Source organism: Phacochoerus africanus, chromosome 6, assembly GCF_016906955.1.
Source record: "Phacochoerus africanus isolate WHEZ1 chromosome 6, ROS_Pafr_v1, whole genome shotgun sequence".
Lineage (NCBI taxonomy): Eukaryota > Metazoa > Chordata > Mammalia > Artiodactyla > Suidae > Phacochoerus > Phacochoerus africanus.
This window is the reverse complement of record NC_062549.1, coordinates 16,022,543-16,047,879: the sequence shown is the minus strand read 5'-3', so window position 1 is coordinate 16,047,879 and position 25,337 is coordinate 16,022,543. Positions and strand designations below refer to the sequence as shown.

The 25,337-nt window shown below is 37.8% G+C and overlaps 1 protein-coding gene across 2 annotated transcripts in view; it reads right to left on the bottom strand.

The window, feature by feature from the left end:
- Positions 1 to 7,311: 7,311 nt before the first annotated feature.
- ATAD2 (ATPase family AAA domain containing 2) overlaps positions 7,312 to 25,337 on the bottom strand; it is a 67,944-nt gene continuing 49,918 nt past the window's right edge. Inside the window, exons 20-28 of one of the 2 annotated variants that reach the window (XM_047783314.1) lie at positions 20,467 to 20,602; positions 19,264 to 19,460; positions 18,561 to 18,720; positions 15,995 to 16,117; positions 15,724 to 15,867; positions 13,009 to 13,263; positions 10,654 to 10,787; positions 9,156 to 9,284; positions 7,312 to 8,158 (exon numbers count right to left, since the gene is read on the bottom strand). In XM_047783314.1, the coding sequence (XP_047639270.1) occupies positions 8,114 to 8,158; positions 9,156 to 9,284; positions 10,654 to 10,787; positions 13,009 to 13,263; positions 15,724 to 15,867; positions 15,995 to 16,117; positions 18,561 to 18,720; positions 19,264 to 19,460; positions 20,467 to 20,602 (1,323 nt within the window). In that variant the 3' untranslated portion in view covers positions 7,312 to 8,113. Of the gene's footprint in view, positions 8,159 to 9,155; positions 9,285 to 10,653; positions 10,788 to 12,870; positions 13,264 to 15,723; positions 15,868 to 15,994; positions 16,118 to 18,560; positions 18,721 to 19,263; positions 19,461 to 20,466; positions 20,603 to 25,337 lie in introns of both variants that reach the window. The other variant, XM_047783313.1, reaches the window with a different exon arrangement.

Below are 25,337 nucleotides of genomic sequence, written 5' to 3'. Positions count from 1 at the left end.
ATACTAGTCAGATTTATTTTTGCTGCACCACGACGGGAACTCCTCACCCTCCTTTTCTAAAGTATAGGCTTCCCTTCACCATAGTCCCCACGGTCCTTTATTTTTTAATAATATCATATCTTCCTGTTCTCCCGCTCACCTCATCTATTGCCCAATCACTAAGTCAACTGACATTTATTTAGTGTCAACTATAGACCTGTTATGTAACTGCTGGATCTATAATCATAAAAATGAAACAAACTTAGTGACTGACTTTAAAAACTTCCTCCTCCGGGGGAGGTTTTAGAAGAGAAGGCAATGTAACCATCAAGTCACAGCCGTGATAATGCTGAATCCTTAACCCACTGCCCCACAGAACTCTGGAAGTGCACATATGATGCAGGAAAATGGCATCTACTTAGTAAGTGCAGTTTGAACAAGTATTTTAGCAACCTGTGTCCTATTCTAATCATGCCCTTCCCCCTGAACAAAACATTTTAAAAAAGCAAAAACGTCCCTTTTTATTTGAAAGTTGTAGTATTCCTACTCCAAGTGAGAAATCCCCCTTCATATAAAATCAGTTCAGAACCTCTTTCATTTCCTTCCTCATCTTATTCTCATATATATCCATCCCATCGTCTGAGGAAGACTCATCTCAAGGGAAGGGACTTAGATGATTGTTCCTCTCACCACCGTTTACTTATAGACAATCGTAACTCCTCCAGTTCTGAAGGTCCAAAGTCCAAAATCAGTATCAGTAGGCCAAAATCAAAATGTTGGCAGGGCCGCACTGCTCCAGAGGATGGGGGAGGCAGGGGGAGAGCTGCTCCTTGCTTCATCTAGCTCCTGGTGGCTAGCTGCCAGCACTTCCTTGCTGTGGCAATCGACTTGACGGTCACACCGCCTTCTCTTCTAAAACCTCCCCCTGGTCTCCCTGCATCAGGATGTATAACTGTATTTAGGGTCCACACAATCCAGACTAATCTCCCTATCTCAAGACGCTCCGTTTAATTATACCTAAAGAACCCTTTGCTTTTTTTCTTTTGCTATAGAAGGAAACATTTGGAGGCTTTAGGGATTAGGATGAAGATATCCTTCTGGTGGCCATTTTTCAGTCTATCACAAAAGTTATGTTCAAAATACAAACCGTACTCTTAATATTACCTGAAAATCAAAATGTTTCCAATTACATTCAACTCATTCCTGAACCCAGCAACTTTTCTCTATTATTGTTAATACCCCCACCAGTCCCCAGGGGGCTTATAACCATGGAATGATTTTACTATGCACTGTATTACTAAGCAAGTTCTTATTAAGTTTTCCTTTGCAATAAAATGCCCCTGAAGTCTTTCTTTTGACTCTCCTACCTTCACTTTTCTGGACCATCCAAGAAAAGTTTTCAGGTCCATTTGACTCTGCCACTTGTGTGCTCAAGGACTCACGGGCTCCTTACTTTTTCCACTTTTGGTTCCTATAAGCAACAAGTCCTGAATAAGAACCCTAAGCATTAAAAATATTATTATCCCTCCATCCTTCCATCTTCAAGGTCACCTTACAGTCCAAGATAGCTTCTGAAGTTCCAGCTATTTTCCACCTTTCTCTATTCTATTATAGCAAAATGTGGTCATGTGACTAAGTTCTAGCCAATGAGATGAAAAGGGAAGTGTACACAATTTCTATGGAAGGTCTTTGAAAGGAAGGCGTAAGAGCACTTTCTGCCGTCTGCTTTATATATATACATATTCACATTCACACCCCATATATATATACACACATATATATGGTGTGTGTGTATATATATATGCTACATATAATAATACATAAATATAGGGGAGTTCCCACCATGACTCAGTGGAGACAAATCTGACTAGTATCCATGAGGACACAGGTTCGATCCCTGGCCTTGCTCAGTGAGTTAGGGATCCAGCATTGCCACGAGCTGTGGTGTAGGTCAGATGTGGCTCGGATCTGGCATTGCTGTGGCTGTGGTGTAGCTCAGCAGCTGCAGCTCTGATTCAACCCCTCCCCCATATATATAATAATATAATAGGGATAATAATATTTTTAATGCTTAGGGTTCTTATTCAGGACTTGTTGCTTATAGGACGGCAGAAAGTGCTCTTACGCCTTCCTTTCAAAGACCTTCCATATATATATATATTCTAGGCAGCAGGTAAAAGGAAGCACAGATGCACAGAAAGTGTTCTCACTCCTTCCCTTCCAAAGACTTTTCCTAGAAATTCTGCACATGTCCTTTTCTCTTTGGCTAGAACTTAGTCACATGGCCAGATAATTGCTGTTCAAATCGGAATCAAGAAAACACAATTTTCCTGCTCAGGGCTTTGTTACAAGGAATGAGAGAGGGTATTAGGGGGTAAACTTGCAATCTTTTCCTTTATGTCCTAATAGAAAGCGAGTTTTCCTCCTACATTGTTGGTAGGAATGCAAACTGGTACAGCCACTGTGGAAAATAGCACATATGGAGGGTCCTTTAAAAACTAAAACCAGGAGTTCCCGTCGTGGCGCAGTGGTTAACGAATCCGACTAGGAACCATGAGGTTGCGGGTTTGGTCCCTGCCCTTGCTCAGTGGGTTAAGGATCTGGCGTTGCCTTGAGCTGTGGTGTAGGTTGCAGACGCGGCTCGGACCCCACGTTGCTGTGGCTCTGGCGTAGGCCGGTGGCTACAGCTCCGATTCAACCCCTAGCCTGGGAACCTCCATATGCCGCGGGAGTGGCCCAAGAAATAGCAACAACAACAACAACAAAAAGACAAAATAAATAAATAAATAAATAAAAAATAAAAAATAAAACCAAAATTGCCATATGATCCAGCAATTCCACTCCTGGAAGACAAAAACTCTTAATTCAAAAAGATACATGCATCCCATTGTTCACAGCAGCACTACTTACAATAGTCAAGATATGGAAGCAACCTAAATGTCCACTGACAGATGAGTAGATAAAGGTGTGGTATATTTATACAGTGGAACACTACCCAGCCATAAAAGAGAACAAAATAATGCCATTTGCAGCAACAGGGATGGACCTAGAGATTATCACATTAAGTGAATTAAGTCAAACAAAGGCAGACAAATATATATCACTTACATGTGAAATCTAAAATGATACAAATGAATTTATTTACAAAACAGAAACAGACTCACAGAAATAGAAATTTATGGTTACCAAAGGGGAAGGAGGGGGGAGGGATAAATTAGGAGTTTGGGATTAGCAAATACAAACTACTGTATATAAAATAGATCTACAAGGTCCTACTGAATAGCACCGGGAACTATATGCAGTATTCTGTAATAAAACATAATGGAAAGGAATATGAAAAGTGATATATATGTATACATAATGGAATCACTTTGTGGTACATAAGAAACAATATTGTAAATCAACTATATTTCAATTAAAAAATTGAGTGAGTTTTTACCCTCCATATAACATTCCTCAGCAAGTAGTTACCTTATACTCAAGTCTCTCTTATTTTAGGGCAATCTCTCAACTGCATTATTTTGAGCAAAAAATGTATTTGATGTGTGTTCTGTGGCGGGGGAGGCACTGGAGAGAAGTTAAGTGAGACTGAAGTAATTTCAACTGATCCCACAGTGCACACTCAGTAGGACCTTGTAGATCTATTTTATATACAGTAGTTTGTATTTGCTAATCCCAAACTCCTAATTTATCCCTCCCCCCTCCTTCCCCTTTGGTAACCATAAATTTCTATTTCTGTGAGTCTGTTTCTGTTTTGTAAATAAATTCATTTGTATCATTTTAGATTTCACATGTAAGTGATATATATTTGTCTGCCTTTGTTTGACTTAATTCACTTAATGTGATAATCTCTAGGTCCATCCCTGTTGCTGCAAATGGCATTATTTTGTTCTCTTTTATGGCTGGGTAGTGTTCCACTGTATAAATATACCACACCTTTATCTACTCATCTGTCAGTGGACATTTAGGTTGCTTCCATATCTTGACTATTGTAAGTAGTGCTGCTGTGAACAATGGGATGCATGTATCTTTTTGAATTAAGAGTTTTTGTCTTCCAGGAGTGGAATTGCTGGATCATATGGCAATTTTGGTTTTATTTTTTATTTTTTATTTATTTATTTATTTATTTTGTCTTTTTGTTGTTGTTGTTGTTGCTATTTCTTGGGCCACTCCCGCGGCATATGGAGGTTCCCAGGCTAGGGGTTGAATCGGAGCTGTAGCCACCGGCCTACGCCAGAGCCACAGCAACGTGGGGTCCGAGCCGCGTCTGCAACCTACACCACAGCTCAAGGCAACGCCAGATCCTTAACCCACTGAGCAAGGGCAGGGACCAAACCCGCAACCTCATGGTTCCTAGTCGGATTCGTTAACCACTGCGCCACGACGGGAACTCCTGGTTTTAGTTTTTAAAGGACCCTCCATATGTGCTATTTTCCACAGTGGCTGTACCAGTTTGCATTCCTACCAACAATGTAGGAGGAAAACTCGCTTTCTATTAGGACATAAAGGAAAAGATTGCAAGTTTACCCCCTAATACCCTCTCTCATTCCTTGTAACAAAGCCCTGAGCAGGAAAATTGTGTTTTCTTGATTCCGATTTGAACAGCAATTATCTGGCCATGTGACTAAGTTCTAGCCAAAGAGAAAAGGACATGTGCAGAATTTCTAGGAAAAGTCTTTGGAAGGGAAGGAGTGAGAACACTTTCTGTGCATCTGTGCTTCCTTTTACCTGCTGCCTAGAATATATATATATATGGAAGGTCTTTGAAAGGAAGGCGTAAGAGCACTTTCTGCCGTCCTATAAGGGATCCCTGATAGAAACACTACAAAAAAGCAGGGGGGTTAAGGGGGGCGTAACTTCTTATTCCTTAAGAGTGGGCTATAAAGAAGAAGAAGAAAAAAAAAGAATGAGCTATATATACAGTGATCTTCCAGAGCACAGAACCCAAAGAATAATTTAACAATGGAGAAACCTTCGAAACACCACTTCTACCAGGTGTCAAGGTCAATCAACAGTCATAACATACCGAGAGTATATAACCTTGATATGATCACTTTACTCCGTGATCTTTTCAAAACCTACAATCCCAGTCTAATTACGGGAAAAAAAAAAAAAAGACTAATTCTAACAGAGGGAAATCTTCCAAAATGCCTGACCACTACTCCCCAAAATGGTTAACTCACCAGAAAGATCCACTGTTGGACTTTTTCTTCTTGCGTTTTGAGATAGTATCATATTAAATTACATAATAGTATAGAAACTATCAAAAGCATGAAAGTTCTTTAATTTTGATGAAATACCATTTATCAAATTTTCCTTTAGTTGCTAGCATATTTTTTGGGCTATATTTAAGAAAATCATTTCCAAATTCAAGATCACGTTTCCTTCTAATAATTTTATAGTTTTAGCTCTTTAGTTCTGACCCATTTTGTGTTAAGTTTTGTATATGGTGTCGGGTTGAAGTCCATCCTCATTCTTTGGCATGTGGATATTATTTTCCCAGCAACATTTGCTGAAGAGACTATTCTCTTCCCATTGAATGGTCTTGGGCACCAGTGTTAGAATCAATTGATCACAGACATTCGGATTTATTTCTGAACTCTCAATTTTATTCCATTGATCTGTAGATCTATTCTTTAATAAAACAGTGGGGTGCTGTCGTAATGTAACTTCATGTAAATTTTGGAATAAAAAATATGAGTCTTCCAACTTTCTCTTTTTCACTGTTTTGGCTACTCGGGGTCCCTTGCAGTTCCATTATGAATTTAGGATTGACTTTCCCATTTCTGCAAAAAAGGCCATTGGGTTTGTGAAAGGTATTGCACTGAACCCACAGATTGCTTTGGGGAATATTGCCATTTTAACAACATTGAGTCTTCCAATGCATGAACACAGGCTCTTTCCATTTATTTAGGTCTTATTTAAAATTTCTTTCAGCAATATTTTGTAATTATCAGTGTATAAGTTTGCACCTTCTTGGTTGAATTTACTCCTAGGTGTTTTATTGTCTTAGATGCTATTGTAAATGGAATTGCTTTCTTAGTCTCCTTTTTTGGATATCATTCATTGCTAGTAACAGAAATACAACTGATTTTTATGTTGATCTTCGATCAAGCAACTTTGTGGAATTAATAACTTTAATCAATACATTGTGGATTCTTTTAGGATTTTCTATATATAACATCATCTGTGAATAGAGTTTTACTTCTTCCTTTCAATTTGGATGTCTTTTATTTTTCTTTCCTAATTACTATAGCCTGATTGTACTTTTAAGCAAAAAAAAAAAAGAGAGAAAAAAATTCTAAGCTTGCAATTTCAGCAGGATTTTTGAAAGTCTACATAAGGCATGTAGATGTATTAATTCCCATGTCTGTAGATAGTATATCGTGAAAAAAAACAGGAAGCACATTAGCCTCTGTAGCTAAAGAATATATATACATTCCACTGTCAACAGCATTTAAAATTATGCACAATAATAAAATAGGTTTTTTTCACCTGTCTTGCATGGAATTATTTTTAGGGCATTTTAAAATAATGAAAAAAACAGGAGTTCCCGCCGTGGCGCGTGGTTAACGAATCCGACTAAGAACCATGAGGTTGTGGGTTTGATCCCTGGCCTTGCTCAGTGGGTTAAGGATCCGGTGTTCCCGTGAGCTGTGGTGTAGGATGCAGACGCGGCTCGGATACCGCATTGCTGTGGCTCTGGCGTAGGCTGGCGGCTACAGCTGCGATTGGACCCCTAGCCTGGGAACCTCCATGTGCCGCAGAAGTGGCCCAAGAAATGGCAAAAAGACAAAAAAAGAAAAAAAAGAAAAAAAAAACAAAACTGAGAAGCAATTTTTAACCTTTAAAATTTATTACAGAAGCTATACATACAAAATCCTAGTTATAAAAGATGCATCTAGAATAAGTTACAATAAACTTCACTAAAAATGAGTACGTGTGTGTGTATGTGAATCCAGGAATGTACATGTATTTAAACATTTTCAGTGACTCGCACTGCATTATATATTACATAAGACATAAGACAGTATCGACTAATTAAAGTATCTGAGCTACTGGGTTTTAGAAGGCTTTAAATACAGTATTCAGATAAACTGACAACAAAAGGCAGTTCAACTCAGAAACTGTCTTAGAGTCCAGAGCCTCTCATTTGAGATTATTTCCCCCTATTCCCCTCAAAAGAAGTTTCCAACATAAGCCTTTTCACAAACTACTACTAGTATATGTCCTTTAAAAAAAAGAAGATTAAAAAAAGGAGGGGAAAAGGGAAGAATATGTATGGTGGTGAATTTTTTTATTGCTTTAAGAAATGTATTTTTGGTATCATTAATACAAAATTTATAATACTTATATTTATATAATTGTATATAAAAGTTAGCTATAGAATACAACCTAAACACATGTTTAGAAGGATATAAAGTTTTCAAATATAAAAATTTTGTGCCATTAAAGCAATGTTTAACAAAGTGGTTATTAATACATTTGTTATGTATAAACATAAAAGTAAACCAAAAAATATTAAAATTTTTTATTAACCCAAATTAGAATTATAAAAATGTTTATCTAAAAAGCATTAATTTTTAAGTACATTCAAGTACAGAACTGTGGTGCAGCCAAGAGGCTGTTCAAGGGGCCTCCTGTAAATCATGACTAGAACATCGGCTTTTAAGTGACGGGTAGAGGAAGGTAAAGGCAGGTCTGAGAGAGGAGCACTGAAGAACACAAAGGTAACAAAAGGATGGCAAGTATACAATGGTTCAACAAGTTGGTAGTCTGACCAATCAACTATTTTGGGGAAGGATAAAATTAAAAGTGCTTAAAACAATAACGGTCAATGTCACTAATTACTCTTAAGTGCCACAAACAACTAAGAGTTGGCCACACTTCAACTACTGATAGGCACAGCAATACTATTACTACAGTGACTTGTTCAATCAAACTTCTAATATTTATGTTATCTTGGCAATTTATCTTACACATGTACATAAATATGAGAAAAGTTTAAATATCTTTATTTACCATTTTAATCTTTTCCTTAAATATGCAGGATTTCATCTTGCATCAGTTATATGAACATGACAGAGGTGAATTAAATAGGAACTGAATATAAAGAACATCTGGTGCCAGGACATCATAATCTGGAACAACTGAAGTTTGCTACCTCTTGCTCCATTTTCTAAAGGACAGGGAGGAAAACAAGTAAGTTTCAACACAGAAAAAACAAAAACATTACTTCACTGCTGCCTTTTTTTTGCATAAACAACTGTAAGGATATTATTACCCATGTATATGTGTATATATACATATACACGATATATACGATACGTGTTTTCACTATATATACGATAGTGAAAACAGAAATCTTTTCAGTATTTGTAACTACCGCACAGACTGATACCACTGATGGGACTTACTATTTAAATCCATTTGAATTAATTCTGAGATGCTTTCATCTTACATTAAATTCAAATAGTTATATAATCAAGGCACGATGTACTTAAAGATATTAATACATTATATTTTGTACGTACCAGTGTTACAAATACATTATACTGTGTAGGTACCATAGTATACTTTATTAGATATACTAAAGACTACATATATATTACATACTAGCAGGCATATAGTAGATACCAGTAATATATGTGCATACATATAAAATACTATATAGGTTTTAGCCAGTATCACTTTTTAAACATTAGCACTCTAATGCTCACTATAAAGAAAGATCAAGACAAACAGGTCTATCGAGTCTGTCTTAAAAAGGAACTATAAACCTTCATTAAAATAGATACAAAATAGATTTTTCATAGTTTACAGATATTACAGAGCTCCACTGTTTAAGACACACAAACTACATATATTTATGGCTGTATCCACAGCATACAGAAGTTCCCGGGCCAGGGACTGAATCCTATGCCACAGCTGTGGCATCCTTCAACCCACCGTGCCAAGCTGGGGACCAAATCCACAATTCCGCAGTGACCTGAGCCTCTGCAGTTGGATTCTTAACCCACTGCACCACAGCAGGAACTCCAAAACACAAACTAATTTTAAGTGCTAGATTTTAAAAGTATAGAGAACAGTTGTATCTAGAAATAATCCATAACTCATATTAAAAATTATATTTAGAAATCTTTTAATCAGTTGATTTCTTATACAGATTAGTTTACCTGAATGAGTGTTGTTTTGTCATAGTCCCTGCGATGCTGATAAATACACTGGCTGATTACAGCATACAAATTTTCCAACTGAAAAATATTATATCCTTGACTTTTCTTAACGACAGTCTTCAAAAGATTCTAAAAGAAAACATGAGTGTTCACATATGTGAGAGAAATCCCCTGAGATAAGAGATTTTAATTTTGAAGATTTGGGGGCATCTTTAGCATATAAGGCAGAGAAAAGGCATACAAGTCATCTGATGGTGGCTCTGACATTCAGCTGTTAACTTTATCAACATTTTAGGGGTGCCCATCGTGGCTCAGTGGTTAATGAACCTGACTAGTTTTCACAAGGTTGCAGGTTTGATCCCTGGCTTTGCTCAGTAGGTTAAGGATCCAGCTTTGCTGTGACCTGCGGTGTAGGTCATAGACACGGCTTCGATCCCGTGTTGCAGTGGCTGTGGTGTAGGCCAGCGGCTGTAGCTCTGATTCAACCCCTAGCCTGGGACCTTCCATGTGTTGAGGGCGTGGCTCTAAAAAGACATGAAAAAAAAAAAAAAAATTCTAGGATTCTGGCCTCTGCTGCCCTCAGTAACTCATCCTAAAAACTACAGCTAAGGAGGTTGCCAATTTCAATTCTAGTCGTAAATCTCTAAATCTCTACAGACAAAAAATAATTCACAGGAAAAAAGGCAGGATATTTTATGGCACTCTGAGTACATTATAATTAATTGTGTTATGTGAAACAAAAAGAGACAGCACGGGGAGTTCCCTCGTGGCCCAATGGTGGTAAGGATCCAGCATTGTCACTGCTGTGGCTTGGGTTCAACCCCTGGACCAGACTTCCTTTTGCTGCAGGCATGGGCCAAAAAAAGAAAAAGAAAAGAAAAAAAGATGAACCACCTCACCACATCAAGGTTATTTTCCTACAAAAAGGAATTTCCATCTGCTCAGTATTTTTTCTCTTGACTGAAATGGACACATCTCCAAATCTGGTCCTACCACAATATTCCATTATCTCATAATTTTCTTCTTCTTTTTTGGCTGCCCCACAGCACATGGAGATCCTGGGCCAGGGATCAGAACCTGTCAGGGATCAGCAACACTGGATCCTTAACCCACTGTGCCAGGCTGGGGATTGAACCTGCATCCCAGTGCTCCAGAGACACCACCAACCCCATTGTGCCACAGCAGGAACTCCTCCATTACCTCATAATTAACAAAAACATGCAATCATGGTTAAGTTAAAAACCAACTAAAATGGTTATAGGTAATGGTCATAAAAACAGTGTATGGGATCAATGATACAGACAAGTATATTAAAACCAATAATGTCAATATATTAGCCATCTCCAACCACTGCCTTTATGAAAGTTATTCTATACCAAATTGATCCTTTCATAAACCATCACATTTACTGCATGCCAAGGTGATACATCACAATCCCTCTTCACCTGGGTTATGTTACTAATCTGCACAACCCAAGCACCGATTTAAATTTACATACTTTTAATCGCTCATGGTCCACAATAAGTGAGGGGGTAGGCTGAGAAAGAATGGCCAAAGCCTTTTCAACACTGATGAGCTGCTGTTGCTCTACTTGGGAACGTCTAGCTCGAGTCATCCGCAGAACACACATTTCTAGAATGAAAACATAACTATTATATGGTTCACAGACATTTTATAATGTCTAAAATAAATTTCAGACAGATTAAATAGCAGGACATACTAAGACACAAACCCCAGTTCTGGTTTACTGACTGCTGTAATATTAAGATGCTGCCATTCTCAAACACTCAGAAATTAAGGACATTTGAGAAACGTTTTCTCAAATAGAGTATTTTGGGAGATCCACAACAGATTAGACTGTCTCCAGCTTATGCATAAAACCCAGAATTTAAGAGCTGGAAGGGCCTCAGTAATTTAGAAAAGGAGTTGCAACTGCTACCATAGGCTAAATTTGGTCTTCTGTTATAATTAAAGTTTTATTAGAACACAACCCACAGCCATAATGGAAAAAAATAAAAATCATTAAAAAAAAAAAAGAAAAAAGAACATAACCACACCCATTTTACATATAAATGTCAGTGAGGCCTTTCCAGCAGGGCTGAGCAGCTGTGACAATCCAGCTCTTTACAGAAAATGCTTATCACTGATCTAGAACAATCTACTCAGTGATAGATGAGAAAAATGACACTGAAGAAAGGTGAAGAGACTTCTAAGGTCAATATACCTAACTGTTCTTTGAGCCAGGACAAGAACACAAATCTCCTGACATGGAAACACTAAACTGTGTCCTTTCAAAAAAGACAATGATAAAAGAAAAATCAAAACAATCCGAACTTAAGCAAAACACACTAAAGTATAAAGCCAGAAGATTAACATTTAAAATATTCACATTGGAGAGTTCCTATTGTGGCTCAGTGGTAACAAACCCAACTAGTATGTGGATGTGGGTTCAATCCCTGGTCTCACTCAGTGGGTTAAGGTTCGGCGCTGCTGTGTGCTGTGGAGTTGGTTGCACCCGTGGCTTAAATCTGGCATTGTTGTGGCTATGGCGTAGGCTGGCAAATGCAGTTCTGATTTGCCCTCTAGCCTGGGAAATTTCATATGCCGTGGGTGAGGCCCTTAAAAAAAAAAATTCACATTGGAAATGCTATATCTTAGCCCATTCTGCTATGATTACTAAGACACACTAGAACTCACTTCACGGAAATCCTTGAAAAAGATTTACCTACAGCCTATAAGCCACTGAAGAAAACCAGTCTCATTAACGTAGTCAATACTTGTTTTTGATCAAAATAAATTTTTGACCCTGCTACCCTTCTTTTTGCTTTGTAAGACTAAATGATGTTTGGCTTTTCCAAAAACCAAACAAATCTAAATCAAAGATCCAAGAAGATCCATATAGAAGGCAATTCTAAATGAAAAACTTTGGGAGTAGTATCATTAGAATAAATATAAATAATCTTGGATTCAAGCTACAACAGAGGAACGATGGGGGTGAGTAAGAGCCGTTCTACATTACTCAGCAAGAAATTACAGGAAACCGTTTATCTTGCTCAAAATGAGAAAGTATCCTGCCAGCTTTTAAAAGCACTTTGCTACAAGCTTTAGATGTATTACTTTATTCAATCCTCAGAATATCTTACTACCCAGCAAACCACCCCACTATTGCAAATCATAAAACTGAGGCTGATGGGTCAAGAACCTTGACCAAGGTCACAAGCTACTAAGCAGTGGACTAGAGGCTCTGTTTGATGCCAGAGTGTGCTTTTAATAACAGTGATTTATTAGCTCAATAGTTATTAAATATTATGCTATTTTCCCTAATTAACATTTATACTCTGAAAGACAAGGAAAAAAGAATAACCTGAGACAGTAATGAATCATTTAAAAACTTTGAATGGGGAGTTCCCGTGGATCAGTGGTTAACAAAGCTAACATCCACTATGATGCAGGTTCGATCCCTGGCCTTGCTCAATGGGTTAAGGATTTGTCATTGCCCTGAGCTGTGGTGTAGGTCAGAAGATGCGGCTCAGACAGATCCTGCATTGCTGTGGCTGTGGTTGGCAGCTACAGTTCCAATTTGACCCCTAGCCTGGGAACTTCCATATTCTGCAGGTGTGGTTCTAAAAAAAAAAATTTTTTTAATTAAAAAAATAAATAGAAACTTTGAATGAATCACTTCATAAAATGAGTACACTGCTTAACTGAGACTTACCTTTTGCTTCATTTTCATCAGAAATATCTATTATCTGAGAGCTAGAAGCATCTCCATTGCAAGCAATTTTATCTTTCCTTAAATCTGTACATGCTGTAGTCCTTCCAGATTCTTCAAGTTCATTCTCAATACAAGTACCTGAACTATTATTTCCCAGTTTTATTTTGCCTTCAGAGACATTTTGCTGCTTTTCATTTTCTTCCATTGAAGACTCCCCTGTGTTTCCAGTCTCATTGTGGTCTGCGCTTGTATCTTGATTTTCCTCTGTATCAGTCTCAATTTTGTCATCTGTGACATTTTGGCCATCATCTTTCGCCTGTGAAATCCTCCTTCGTTTTGTTATGGTGCCCAAGTACCACTTTGACTTTTTGCGGATTTTCCTCTTTAACTGAGCTTAAAAGAAAAAGGATTCAACAATTTTCTAAAGTCTAATAAGTAAGTGGGGTAAAAATGCTTCTTGAGATATTAAGAGGAGAATTTGAGATATCACCCTAGTTTTGTTTGGTCGGAATATACAAACAAAAGCAGAGAAGGTAAAGTTGGCAATGACCTATTATTCTAAGGAGGCTGGAATTTATCTTGAATTTTTTGCCTTTTTTTTTTTTTTTTAGGGCTGCACCCACAGTTTATGGAAGTTCCCAGGCTAGGGGTCGAATTGGAGATACAGCTGCTGGCCTATGCCGCAGCCACAGCAGAGCAGGATGCAAGCCACGTCTGTGACCTATACCACAGCTCACAGCAATGCTGGATCCTTAACCCACTGAGTGAGGCCAGGGATCGAACCCACATCCTCATGGATCCTAGTTGGGTTCTTTAACCACTGAGCCACAAAGGGAACCCCTTATCTTGAATTTTTAAAAAATCTTGGATTAAAATTATTCAATTATTAAAATTAGGCATATAATGACATAAATTGTTCGATGCATATATTACAAGGTTACTTTGGCAGTAGTATGAGAAATGAACTGGAGCAAGGGTAAGACTAAATTAGCCTATGCCTGGAGTTTCTTGGTGGCCTAGTAGGTTAAGGATCTGGTGCTGTCATTGCTGTGACTCAGGTTTGATCCCTGGTCCAAGAACTTCTGCATGCCATGGGTGTGGCCAAAAAATAAAATGAAATTAGTCTACTTATTGAGTGTTTACCACATATATAGTAGGAACTCTTCTAAGCCCTTCATATGTACTAACTCACTGAAATTTCAATTTAACCTGATCAGGTTACTACATTACCAACATCATTTTACAGATGAAGAAACTATGGTATACAGAGATTAAACATTCTGGTTGGCTAGATCAGTAGTCTCGACAGTCTAACCACACTGCAACCTTATGTTTGGGAGACTCATCTGTACTTCTGTATGCACATGAAGTATAATTAGTTCTCGCTTTTATATAATAATCTGTATTTTTCCATCCTACTGTTGATGGGCATTTGCATCCCTCCCATTGTTGGGCTATAATGAATTTTGGTTCTACAAAAAATTCTTTTAATTTTTTTGGCCATACCTGCAGCATGTGGAAGTTCCTGGGCCAGGGATCAAACCCACGCCACAGCAGCAACCTGGGCCGGTGCAATGACAATGCTGGATCCTTAACCCATTGCATAAGAGAACTCCTCTATGAACATTCTTGTACATGTCTTTTGATGATAATAACGTACACAATCCTGCTGGGTATATATGGCTAGGAGTGAATTGTTTTCAGGGAGTCCTTTTCCATGTCCTCAATCCTTGTGTGTGCGTGCGTGTGTGTGTGTGTGTGTGTGTGTATTTGCTTAAAGTTGATTTGTTGGAGAATGTTCTGTTAGTGGAAGTTTCTTGCTAGTTCACTTTTCTTATTTTCCCTTTCCCAGCTGCCTCCTCCCATTTTGACACAAGAAGGGCTTAGTCTATCTCAAATCAATCATCACAGGACAGACAAACTTGTAGTATAACTAAGGAAGGTTCCAACACACATATTTACAAAGGCACTGGAGACCTAAGAAAGCACTAAGGAATTATGGCTCCAGTATCTGGGAAAACGAACAGCTAAGAGGTTAAGAAGCCGAGGACAGTCTGACATTCATGGAACTTAAAGAGCAAAAATTGGAATTAGGAGTCTGACAAGAGAAGCTTTGGGAAACCCACAGGATTTGGGTTGCTACCCCGTGAAGTTATACACTAAGAAAAAAGAAGAACAGGAAGCAAACTAGCATTTATAGGAAATAAAACGCAGTTTCAAGTTCCTGTCGTGACTCAGTGGTTAATGAATCCGACCAGGAACCATGAGGTTTCGGGTTTGATCCCTGGCCTTGCTCAGTGGGTTAAGGATCCGGCGTTGCCGTGAGCTGTGGTGTAAGTCGCAGATGTGGCTTGGAACCCGCATTCCTGTGGCTCTGGCATAGGCAGGCGGCTATAGCTCCGATTAGATCCCTGGCCTCGGAACCTCCATATGCTGCGGGAGCAGCCCTAGAAAAGGCAAAAAGACCAAAAAAAAAAAATCAGTTTCAAATCAAGTCAATTCACAGATTATGAACTGAAAAGTGAACTGGGATTGCAAGTGGTACCTTATTGTAAGCCTGGATTTATTTCAAGAATGCAAAGTTGCCCTAATATTAACAAAATCAATGTAATTTTCTGGATCAATATAGACAAAGGAAACTGAGGGGAAAAGTAAATGGCATTAGAAGAGAGCAAAGGATTCAGATTTTTCATAAGTAAAAATCAGCAAAAAGGGGGGCAGGAGAGTTCATCTGTGGCTCAGAGGGTTAAGGATCCAGCATTGTCTCTACTGTGGCTCCAGTTCAATACCTGGCCCGGGAACTTCTGCAAGTCTCGGCCAAAAAAACCCCACAAAATACCAAAGCGCTCTTACCAGGAGTGCTGCAAGCCATAGGAGTATTGGGTGTCTTCAACTTTTCATTTTGCTCTGGATCTGATTTTTTATCGCCAGCAGGGGTGGAATTTTGCTTTGGCATTACATGGTAGTAAGACGGGGCATATTTGGAAGAGCTACAACCTTATAGAGAGACATGGGGAATATCAAATCAAATTTCCAGATTTCAAAATTACATAAAGAATTAACCAAAAGGACTCAATGCATTACATCGAAAGCATCTTTTTCTGATATCACATCATTTTCCTACCTCTCTTCTTTCTAGATTCTTGAATTTCTTCACAAAGCTGCTCAAAGTCTTCATCAAGTTCTTCTTTAATTATTGCATAGGCAGTATCTCTTAAAGCACAGGCTCTGTGCCTAATAAGACGATCTATAGATGAATAAAGAATTTTAAAACTTCCTCCTTTAATAATTTAACAAAAATTAACTCAACATGTCAGACTAAGATTACAGTTATTACTTTTTAACCTCCACCGTGAATAGTAAAAGTCACTGGCGTTATGTTATTTCTGTTTTTAGCATTAATCTAAACATCTAACTCAACATGGCAGACTAAACCCAGTTTCACTGTCCTGTTCTATCCAGATCCCCCTGAAATGTCAGAAACAATATAAGAATCAATCAATAGCAAGACTAAACAACACACAATGACACAAAAATAGCAAGGAAGGCTATCAGGGTTATTACTGAACCAGGGATGAAAAAGAATTTCGGAAGAAATAAAGAGGACATCACTACACTGACTGAGAAACTAAACAAAGACAATGAAACAGTAATCCTACATGGGAAACAATGGAAAAAATCCTAAATTGAGTACAAGCACTGTAAAACTGGAATATGCCTTTAAGCAGGAGGCAGGTAATAAGAGAATGTAGGAGTCCTGTCATGGCTCAGTGGGTTAAGAACCTGACTAGTATCCATGAGAATGTGGGTTCGATCCCTAGCTCTGCTCAGTGGGCTAAGGATCCAGCAGCACTGCTGTGAGCTGTGGTGTAGGTTGAAGATGTGGCTTGGATCCTGCATTGCTGTGGCTGTGGCATAGGCTGACAGCTGCAGCTCTGATTGGACCCCTAGCCTAGAAACTTCCATATGCCGCAGGTGTGGCCCTAAAAAGCAAAAAAAAAAAAAAAAAAAAAAAAAAAAGTGAATGTAAATTTGCTTGAATAGCTGGATCAGTCCCCCTCATAGGGCAGTAGGCTGCACTATCTCACACCCAGTTTACAGTTGACAGCAACAGCTACAAGGACAGAAAGGATATTGTTTCTAATGTGGCCTGAAAAAAAGGAAGGACATCAGTTTCTGGAGTGTGGTAGCATCGGCACCACCTGAGAAACTGTCAGAATGCCCATTCTTAGGCCCTACCCTACATTTACAGAATCAAAAATCACAGAGATGGGCCCAGCAAGCTCCTCTTAACACGTTCTTTAGGAGATGCTGATGCATGCTAAAGTGTGAATATCACTGGTCTAAAGTAATTTTAGATTGTCACAACAGACAGAAAGGGAAGTAGCAGTGGTACAATTACAATGAAACAGGCTATCTCTCTCCAGGATAAATGTTTCCCTCTTTCTACAGTGATGAGATACTCCTCCTCTTGGTAGCCTGTTTGCCACTGCTTGCGCTCCAGCACTTTGAACTGTGGGGTAAAGCCTATGGAAGGTGGGGGTAGAAGACTGGCAAGGGAAGAAGAGTAAGCTTTTCAACTGCTGAAGAAACTCCCAGTGTTAATCAATCTAATTTATAAACAGTACAAATTTAAAAGCAGAAAGCCAATGTACTGGAGAAGAGAGTCAACGCAGAAAACAGAACTATTAAAAAAAAAAAAATCATCCACTGAGACAGATAAGGACAACATGGCATCCATAAAGCAAGACTAGGAAACTAGGGAAAAAAATCACCTGAGAGAATATTTTTGGGAAATGAACACGTTTATAGCAAATATGAAGATATTTGAATATATCATTACATATATGAACAAATATTATCACTTAAAAATCCCTTTATATATTTTATTCATTAATAGACCAGATAGGTGAGGTAGAATGTGAAAGCACTCAATGCATTGAAAAGGTCTGGAGCGATATCCCCAAACTTAACAGTGTCTAATTCCGGAGAATGGAAATGGGGACTTAGTTTTAAAAGTATTATTATTAGCAAGTATTATGCTATATTACTTTTGTAATACAAATTATAATGTGCTTAACTAAAAAATCCTTTCAAACTTACTAGTTTTAATTTTTCTATTTTGAGAAAGAATACTGATAAAGGAGACAAGCTAAGTTATTACACAATTTGTGTTTCATTAGAAGCTATATCACATAATTGTCTTGGAGTGAAACAAACCTGCAAATTAAGAAAACTGCAAATTCTGTCTCTGCCACTTCCTGATAGTATCCTTGAATAAGTTTTTTTTTCTTTTTTTTTGTTTTTTTGCCTTTTTAGGGCTGCACCACGGCATACAGAGGTTCCCAGGCTAGGGGTCAAATTGGAGCTGTCGCCACAGGTCTACACCAGAGGCACAGCAACGCTGGATCCAAGCCGCGTCTGAGACCTACACCACAGCTCACGGCAACGCCAGATCCTTAACCCATTGAGAGAGGCCAGGGATCGAACCTGCAACCTCATGGTTCCTAGTCGGATCCATTAACCACTGAGCCACGACGGGAACTCCTTGAGTAAGTTTTTTCTCTCTCTAAACTTCCATTCTCCTCAACTGTAAGATGAGGATATTGTTGAATGGCACTGTAAAATATTTGTAATATAGAGTCCCCATTGCACCCCCTGGGGGAAAACAAAAGAACGCTAATGCTCACCTCCAGGATCTCTGTCTGGATTGTATTCTAAAGCATTACTACAGATTAGATCAATATCACTCAAATAGTCTTTCACAGTCAGATACTTGTGGAGATCAATTTTACTGATTACAGACGAAAGGTCCATTGGCTGTTTTATTACAGAGACATAATCAGGAACCTAAAATTCAAGCAAATGACCAAATCACTAAATTAATTCTGAACATAAAAAATATGAGTCACATTTTTCTGCCAGGCAAAGTAGGGGAGAGAGAACAAATACGTAAGAGACAACGAAAATGTATTATTATGAAACTTTGACTCTAAGGTGGGCTTTGCTTTATATTAATTCTTATTCTTGGGCATCTATATCTCCAATAACATCCTATACCTCTTTCCTCATCAAAATGCCACCAATCCTTCAATGTCAACTTAGACCTCACTCTTAACTCTGGAGGTCACAATATCATCATGCAGCATTAAGACATTCTCGAATTACTTCTAGAATGTTTGAGTTGGTCAAAGTTAATTATCTATGCTTGCAGGAAAGGAAAATGCCTTCCTCTCAAAGCCTCCATGTGCTTAGGAAACTACTTGATAGGTTTCCAAACACAGAAAACAAATTCAGAGTGTATAGAGGAAACCACATAAACTATTCAAATATCCTCTAATTCTGAAGCATTATTTATATAGCTTAGCACACATTTTATCCAAAGATTAATACCTCATCAGGGTCAACAGGTTTGGTAAATATTCTGAATCGCTTGTCACTAGCAAGTCTATGTGTAACATTTCTTAAAAAAATCCTCAGTTCTCTAAATGTATCTTCTTCTTGTTCTTCTAGTCTTTTCACTTCTTCTGCTGTCAATGGTCTTGGCTCAGGTGGTGGTGCTACGGGGAGTACCTCCAAAGCCTGCAAAACTTTACACGAATGGAAGATTTTAGTTACCACTCTCCCATCATACCGAGAGTGACAAATGTTTCAGTGTACACAGTAGCTGAGCTTTCAGGGGTTATCTCCTTATATTCGACTGCCAGGAATCAGAGGATCAGGAATACTAAAGTGCTACAATAATCCCAACCACTACACCCTCTCCAGCAGTAATTAGCTACTTGTAATTTGGAATGCTAATTCCTAAGTCATTACCACTTTAAAACCCTTTAAGAGGCTAAAATTAAAATTTTGAAAATACATATTTTCAGACAAGAATATTCTATTTTAAAAGTTGTCTTTATTAATTCTTGAACTAATGAAAAATTATGGTATGTTTCAAATATAATAAAAGTTTTATTTTGTTTAGATATGCAATAACAAGCACTCAGGATAAAAAGGGGAGTATGAGAGTGCTGTTCCAATAAGTTGACAGTCAATTAAGGGAGTAAGAGACACAATTATAACATCACTGTAACGTCATATTAGTAGTATGAAAAAAGTACAGTGCATCTTAAAGGTAGTGTTAATTTTGTCTATATGTTGGGGGGAATGACTTATACTAGAAGGGAAAGTAGTTCCTTAGGCAGTGACAGGGCTAGGGATAGAAGAATTACTGACAGAGAGCGAGGATACATAAAATTATAAAGACAGGATTATGTTGTATATGATTTAAAGACAGAGTGCTTTGTAAGGAAAAAGGTAGGGGAGAGAAAAGTGCCAAAAATGGCCTTGGAAAAACAGATTAGTAGGGCTATACTATGGATTGTGGCCCCAATCCCGCACAGATTTGGGCTATCCTATGAAAGGCTTTTGTATGCTTTAAGAACTTTAGTCTATTTTAATGGGAATTATAGGGAGTTTTAATCAATAAGAGCTATCAACCTCATAACAGGTTTTAAGCTTATGTTATTAAAAGCTGGCAATGTCATTAACTGATATTTTATTTCCACTTTCTCAAAATTATTATATATTACCTTTAATATAGGAACTAACCTGCTTTCTTTTTTGATATAGGAGGCTTAGCAGCTTGCTTTAGAATTAAATCTTCAAAAAATTGTGTCCGTTCTTCTTTATTAGGTAACTGGACATTAAAAATTTCTCCATAATCACGGATAAATAATTCTTGTACCTTAAAGAAAACAGATGTATGTATGTACACACACACTACATATGTGTCAATCATTCAAGGCAACAGTAGATTACTGTACACATATTTCTAAATAGCAATCTAAATCATATAATAAGGATAATAAAGGACTTCTTAAATCTTTATACTAGACATATATAAAGCATGTATGCAATAGATTAGGAACTAAAAAACATGAGATCTTCTTTAGAACTCAAGACTTCAAAACTATAATTCCTATGGTAACTGATATGATAATATTTTACCTAAAAGTTTTTTTTTTGAAATAAATTAATTCACTTTCACAATCCAAAGTGACATATGAAAATGAGTGGTTGTTCAATAAGAATAAAGGCTGGAAAACAACAAGTACTGGTAAGGATGTGAAGAAATTAGACCCCTTGTAATGGTAGGAATATAAAATGGTGCACCCGCTGTGGAAAATGGTATGGCAGTTCCTGAAAAGTTAAACACAGAATTATCATGTAACCCAGTATATGTATTAAAAAAAGACTCAATAGATACTTGTATATCAACAATCATAGCAAGATTATTCACAGTAGACAGGAGGTAGAGACATTCAAATGTTCATCACCAGCTGAACAGATAAAATGTGCTGCATAGGTACAGTGGGATATTATTCAGCCTAAAAAAGGGATGAAATCCTAACATATGCTACCAAGTGGATGAACACTGAAAATATGCTAAGTGAAATAAGCCAGTCACAAAAGGGCAGATATTCTATGTTCCACTTAAATGAGGACACATTCCAAGAGACAGAAAGTTACTAGAGGTTTCCAAGGGTTGGGAGAGGAGGGAATGGGGAATAACTGTTTAATGGGTACAAAGATTCTGTTTGGGATGATAAAAAATTCCAGAAATGGATCATGGTGATGCTGCATGAAATGAACAGACTTAATGCCACTGAATTATATGCTTAACAATGTTAAAACAGTAAACTGCATGGGTTTTTTTTTGGGGGGGGGGCGATGGTTAGGGCTGCACCCACAGCATATGGAAGCTCCCAGGATAGTGGCAGAATCAGGGCTGTAGCCACTGGCCTACACCACAGACACAGAAATGCGAGATCTGAGCCACATCTACTATCTACACCACAGCTCTCCGCAACGCCTGATCCTTAACCCACTAAGTGAGGCTAGGGATTGAACTCGCATCCTCATGGATACTAGCTGGGTTCTTAACCTGATGAGCCACAGTGAGAATTCCGGATATTTTATTGCCAAAAAAGTAACATGGCAAAACAGATCCCCAAAGGATGTTTCTACATAAACCTCTAGATCTTTCCAAGTATTATTTTTATTATTTTCTTCTTTTTTGGCTCTTCCATGGCATATGAAGTTCCTGGGCCAGGGATGGAACCTGCCTCCCAGCACTCCCAAGACACTGCAGATCCCATTGTACCACAGCGGGAACTCCTCCAAATATTACTATTTTATCTTACTTTTTTTTTTGTCTTTTTACGGCCGCACACATGGCATATGGAGGTTCCCAGGTTGGGAGTCAAATTGGAGCAGTAGTTGCTGGCCTATACCACAGCCACAGCAACACCAGATCCATGCCACCATCTGTGACCTATATACCACAGCTTGTGGCAACGCTGGATCCTTGACCTGCTGAGTGAGGCCTGGGATCGAACCCTCATCCTCATGGATACCAGTCAGATTCGTTTCTACTGAGCCACGATAGGAACTCCTCCAAGTATTACTTTTAAAGGACAGTAATGTTTATTCCTTATATGATGCTTGTGTGCTTTGATTAGCATATCTTTATACAGAGAAATTTACATTTATGGCTTTTGCACTTTCTGCTTTGTCGGGTTTTTCCTGCTTCAAGCTTATGAAAATTATGATAATTTTCCTCATATCATCGCAACACAATTTATGAAATAAGTCCCTACTTTGCTAATTCATTTAGTTTACTAAACTACTTATATACAAGAGTCTACTAATGAGCTGTAGTCCATTAATATGTTCACTCTGGCCCAAATTCAGAGTTGTTTTTTTTGTCTTTTTGCCATTTTCTTGGGCTGCTCCTATGGCATATGGAGGTTCCCAGGCTAGGGATCGAACTGGAGCTGTAGCCACCAGCCTACGCCACAGCCACAGCAACGTGGGATCTGAGCCACGTCTGCAACCTATACCACAGCTCACAGCAACGCCAGATCCTTAACCCACTGAGCAAGGCCTCAGTGGGATCGAACCCGCAACCTCATGGTTCTTAGTCGGATTCATTAACCACTGAGCCACAATGGGAACTCCCAAATTCAGAGTTTTAATTGCCAACTTTGTGGTATGCTTTACCAAATTTGGTGGGCTAAGAACCTACTCACTGCTTTTTCAAAATTTTCTTGGAAATTCAAACACTTTTTTCTTCTATGTTAAATTTTAGAATGCACTTGTTCTGTTGATATTTTTATTGCAATTTGTACCTTTCCCCGCTTTTTGCTGGCCTGGAAGTTATATTTCTATTCTTTTACTGTTATAAGCTTATTTTCCTACCAAACTGTAAGGCTAATCATTGTCTACATATTGGCTAAATATCTGATTTTGCTTTTACTGCCTCATTCTCAATATACCCTTCCTGCCGTTTTGAGTTCAGACCAAGATCGACTTAGATTGTTTCACATTCCTTAAAAAAAATGTTTCTAGCACAATTTTGTAACAAGTTTTACTGCTTTTTTCACTCCCTGCTTCTTATATGTCTCTTCTGCAAAACAAACAAAAACAACCCAAGAGGAGAAATAATAACCCTTTAATAATTCTTTCAGTCAGGGGTATATGGGTAATAGTTTCTTAGGCATTGAATGTTCAAAAATATATTTTGCTCTCTCATGCAAATGCTAACTTTGTTGGGAAGAAAATTGCAGGTTCAAAATTATTTTCCTTCAAACTTTGAAAATATTGCTCAGTTGCCTCCTTAGTAACCAGTGTTACCAATAAGAATGTAGAAGCTTGGATCTGGCATTGCTGTGGCTGTGGTATAGACCAGCAGCTGTAGCTCTGATTAGACCCCTAGCCTGGGAACCTCCATACATATGCTATTGGTGTGGCCCTGAAAAGCAAAAAAAAAAAAAAAAAGAATGTAGAAGCAATTTTTCAATCCTTTCTAGTAATGTTTTATTCTCTTAGAAGATTTTTTCTCTTTACTTTTGATGTTCTGAAATTTTATCTAGATGTGGATCTTTTTATATCCATCAGTTAGAACAAGGGACCTTTTAAATCTGAAGACTATGGTATTATTTAATTCTATGAAATGTTTTATTATGCGACTATTTTATCTTCTACAATTCTTTTCTCTCATAAATCCCAACAGATGTTAGACCTGAATCTATTTCCTCCATTTTCTTTAACTTTTCCTTACTTTTTAAATCTTTATTATTTATTTTTATTATATATGAATTCCTGATTTTATGATCTTCCATCCTGCTAATCCACTCTTCAACTGTGTCTGCTCTTTTTTCACCTTGTGGACCTTTTTATTTTCATGGAGTTACTTCATTTATAATGTCTTCAATTGGTTCTTTTCCACAAGTCTGTTGCTGATACATGGACATGACTGTCTTTCTGCAAATGCTTATTTATAATAAAAACCCATCTCTGCCTTGAAATCTCTGAATGTTCACTGGCACCTTTTCTGTTTATTCTAACTTCTACTTTCAGTGATTATGGAAGAAGCTAGCCTATACTGGTACCTGTAATTTGTCTTCTGGGCACAGGGTCGCCCCACTCCTTCTGACATTAGCACCTATGGATAAACTCAATGCTTTGCCACACTAATTCTTGGGTGCATAGTCACTGCTCTAGCTGGGGACAAACAACTCTGCTGACTGCTGTCTGGCATGGTCAGAAGTGAAGAAAGCCAACTACCCCAAAGTTGTCCAAGGACTCTTTCAATTCCTTCCTAGCACTGATCCAGAGCTAGAAACTACTCCCATCTTTCAAAGCAGTCCTTTCGCACACATACTTTGAAATGTGGTTACCTGCATAAGCCTAATAACCCCTGCTTGTCTTTCACAGATCCATCAAAGTATCTAATCCACTGATGACATTCTTTCTCATTTCTCCATACTGCAAAGTTTTTATGGTCCACTAGTGCTCATGCATACAGACACTCTGACTGCAGTTTTGAGATGGACAAACTTTAATGTAACTAATAATAGTTTACACAGTAGTTCTCATATATTATAGTCCAACACTATATAGACAGCATCACTGAATCACAAAGGACTATATAGACTACATAAGGCTCAAAGTGGATTTGCTTATTTGTATCTATATAGTCTAGTCTAGATTATTCATTTTGTAAAATGAGCAATTCCAGGTCCAGTATCCATTCCAACCTGCCGTACAGTATGATACTAGGATACTTCATCCAGTTTAAAATTACATGCTCAGGAAATATTACTGTAAGAAAACGAAGAATTTGTCTTAAAAAAATTTTTTTAAGCACAGAATTTCCACATTCTTAATAAAATTATCCCAGGTTAAATTTTTTTGTTTTTCAACTTTGTCCATATAAAGAAAATTCAGCTAGTTTGCCTTACTCATTACCAAGAATACAAACTTATCTTCACTTTAAACTCTGAAATAATTAACAAGTTTTAACTTATAGTGAGTACAATAAATCAATAGTATAATGGGGCTACTAAATAGCAATTCTTCTTTATTCTGTTAATCAGAACACTGCTAGAATACTTAATTCATTCTGGGTACAGCCT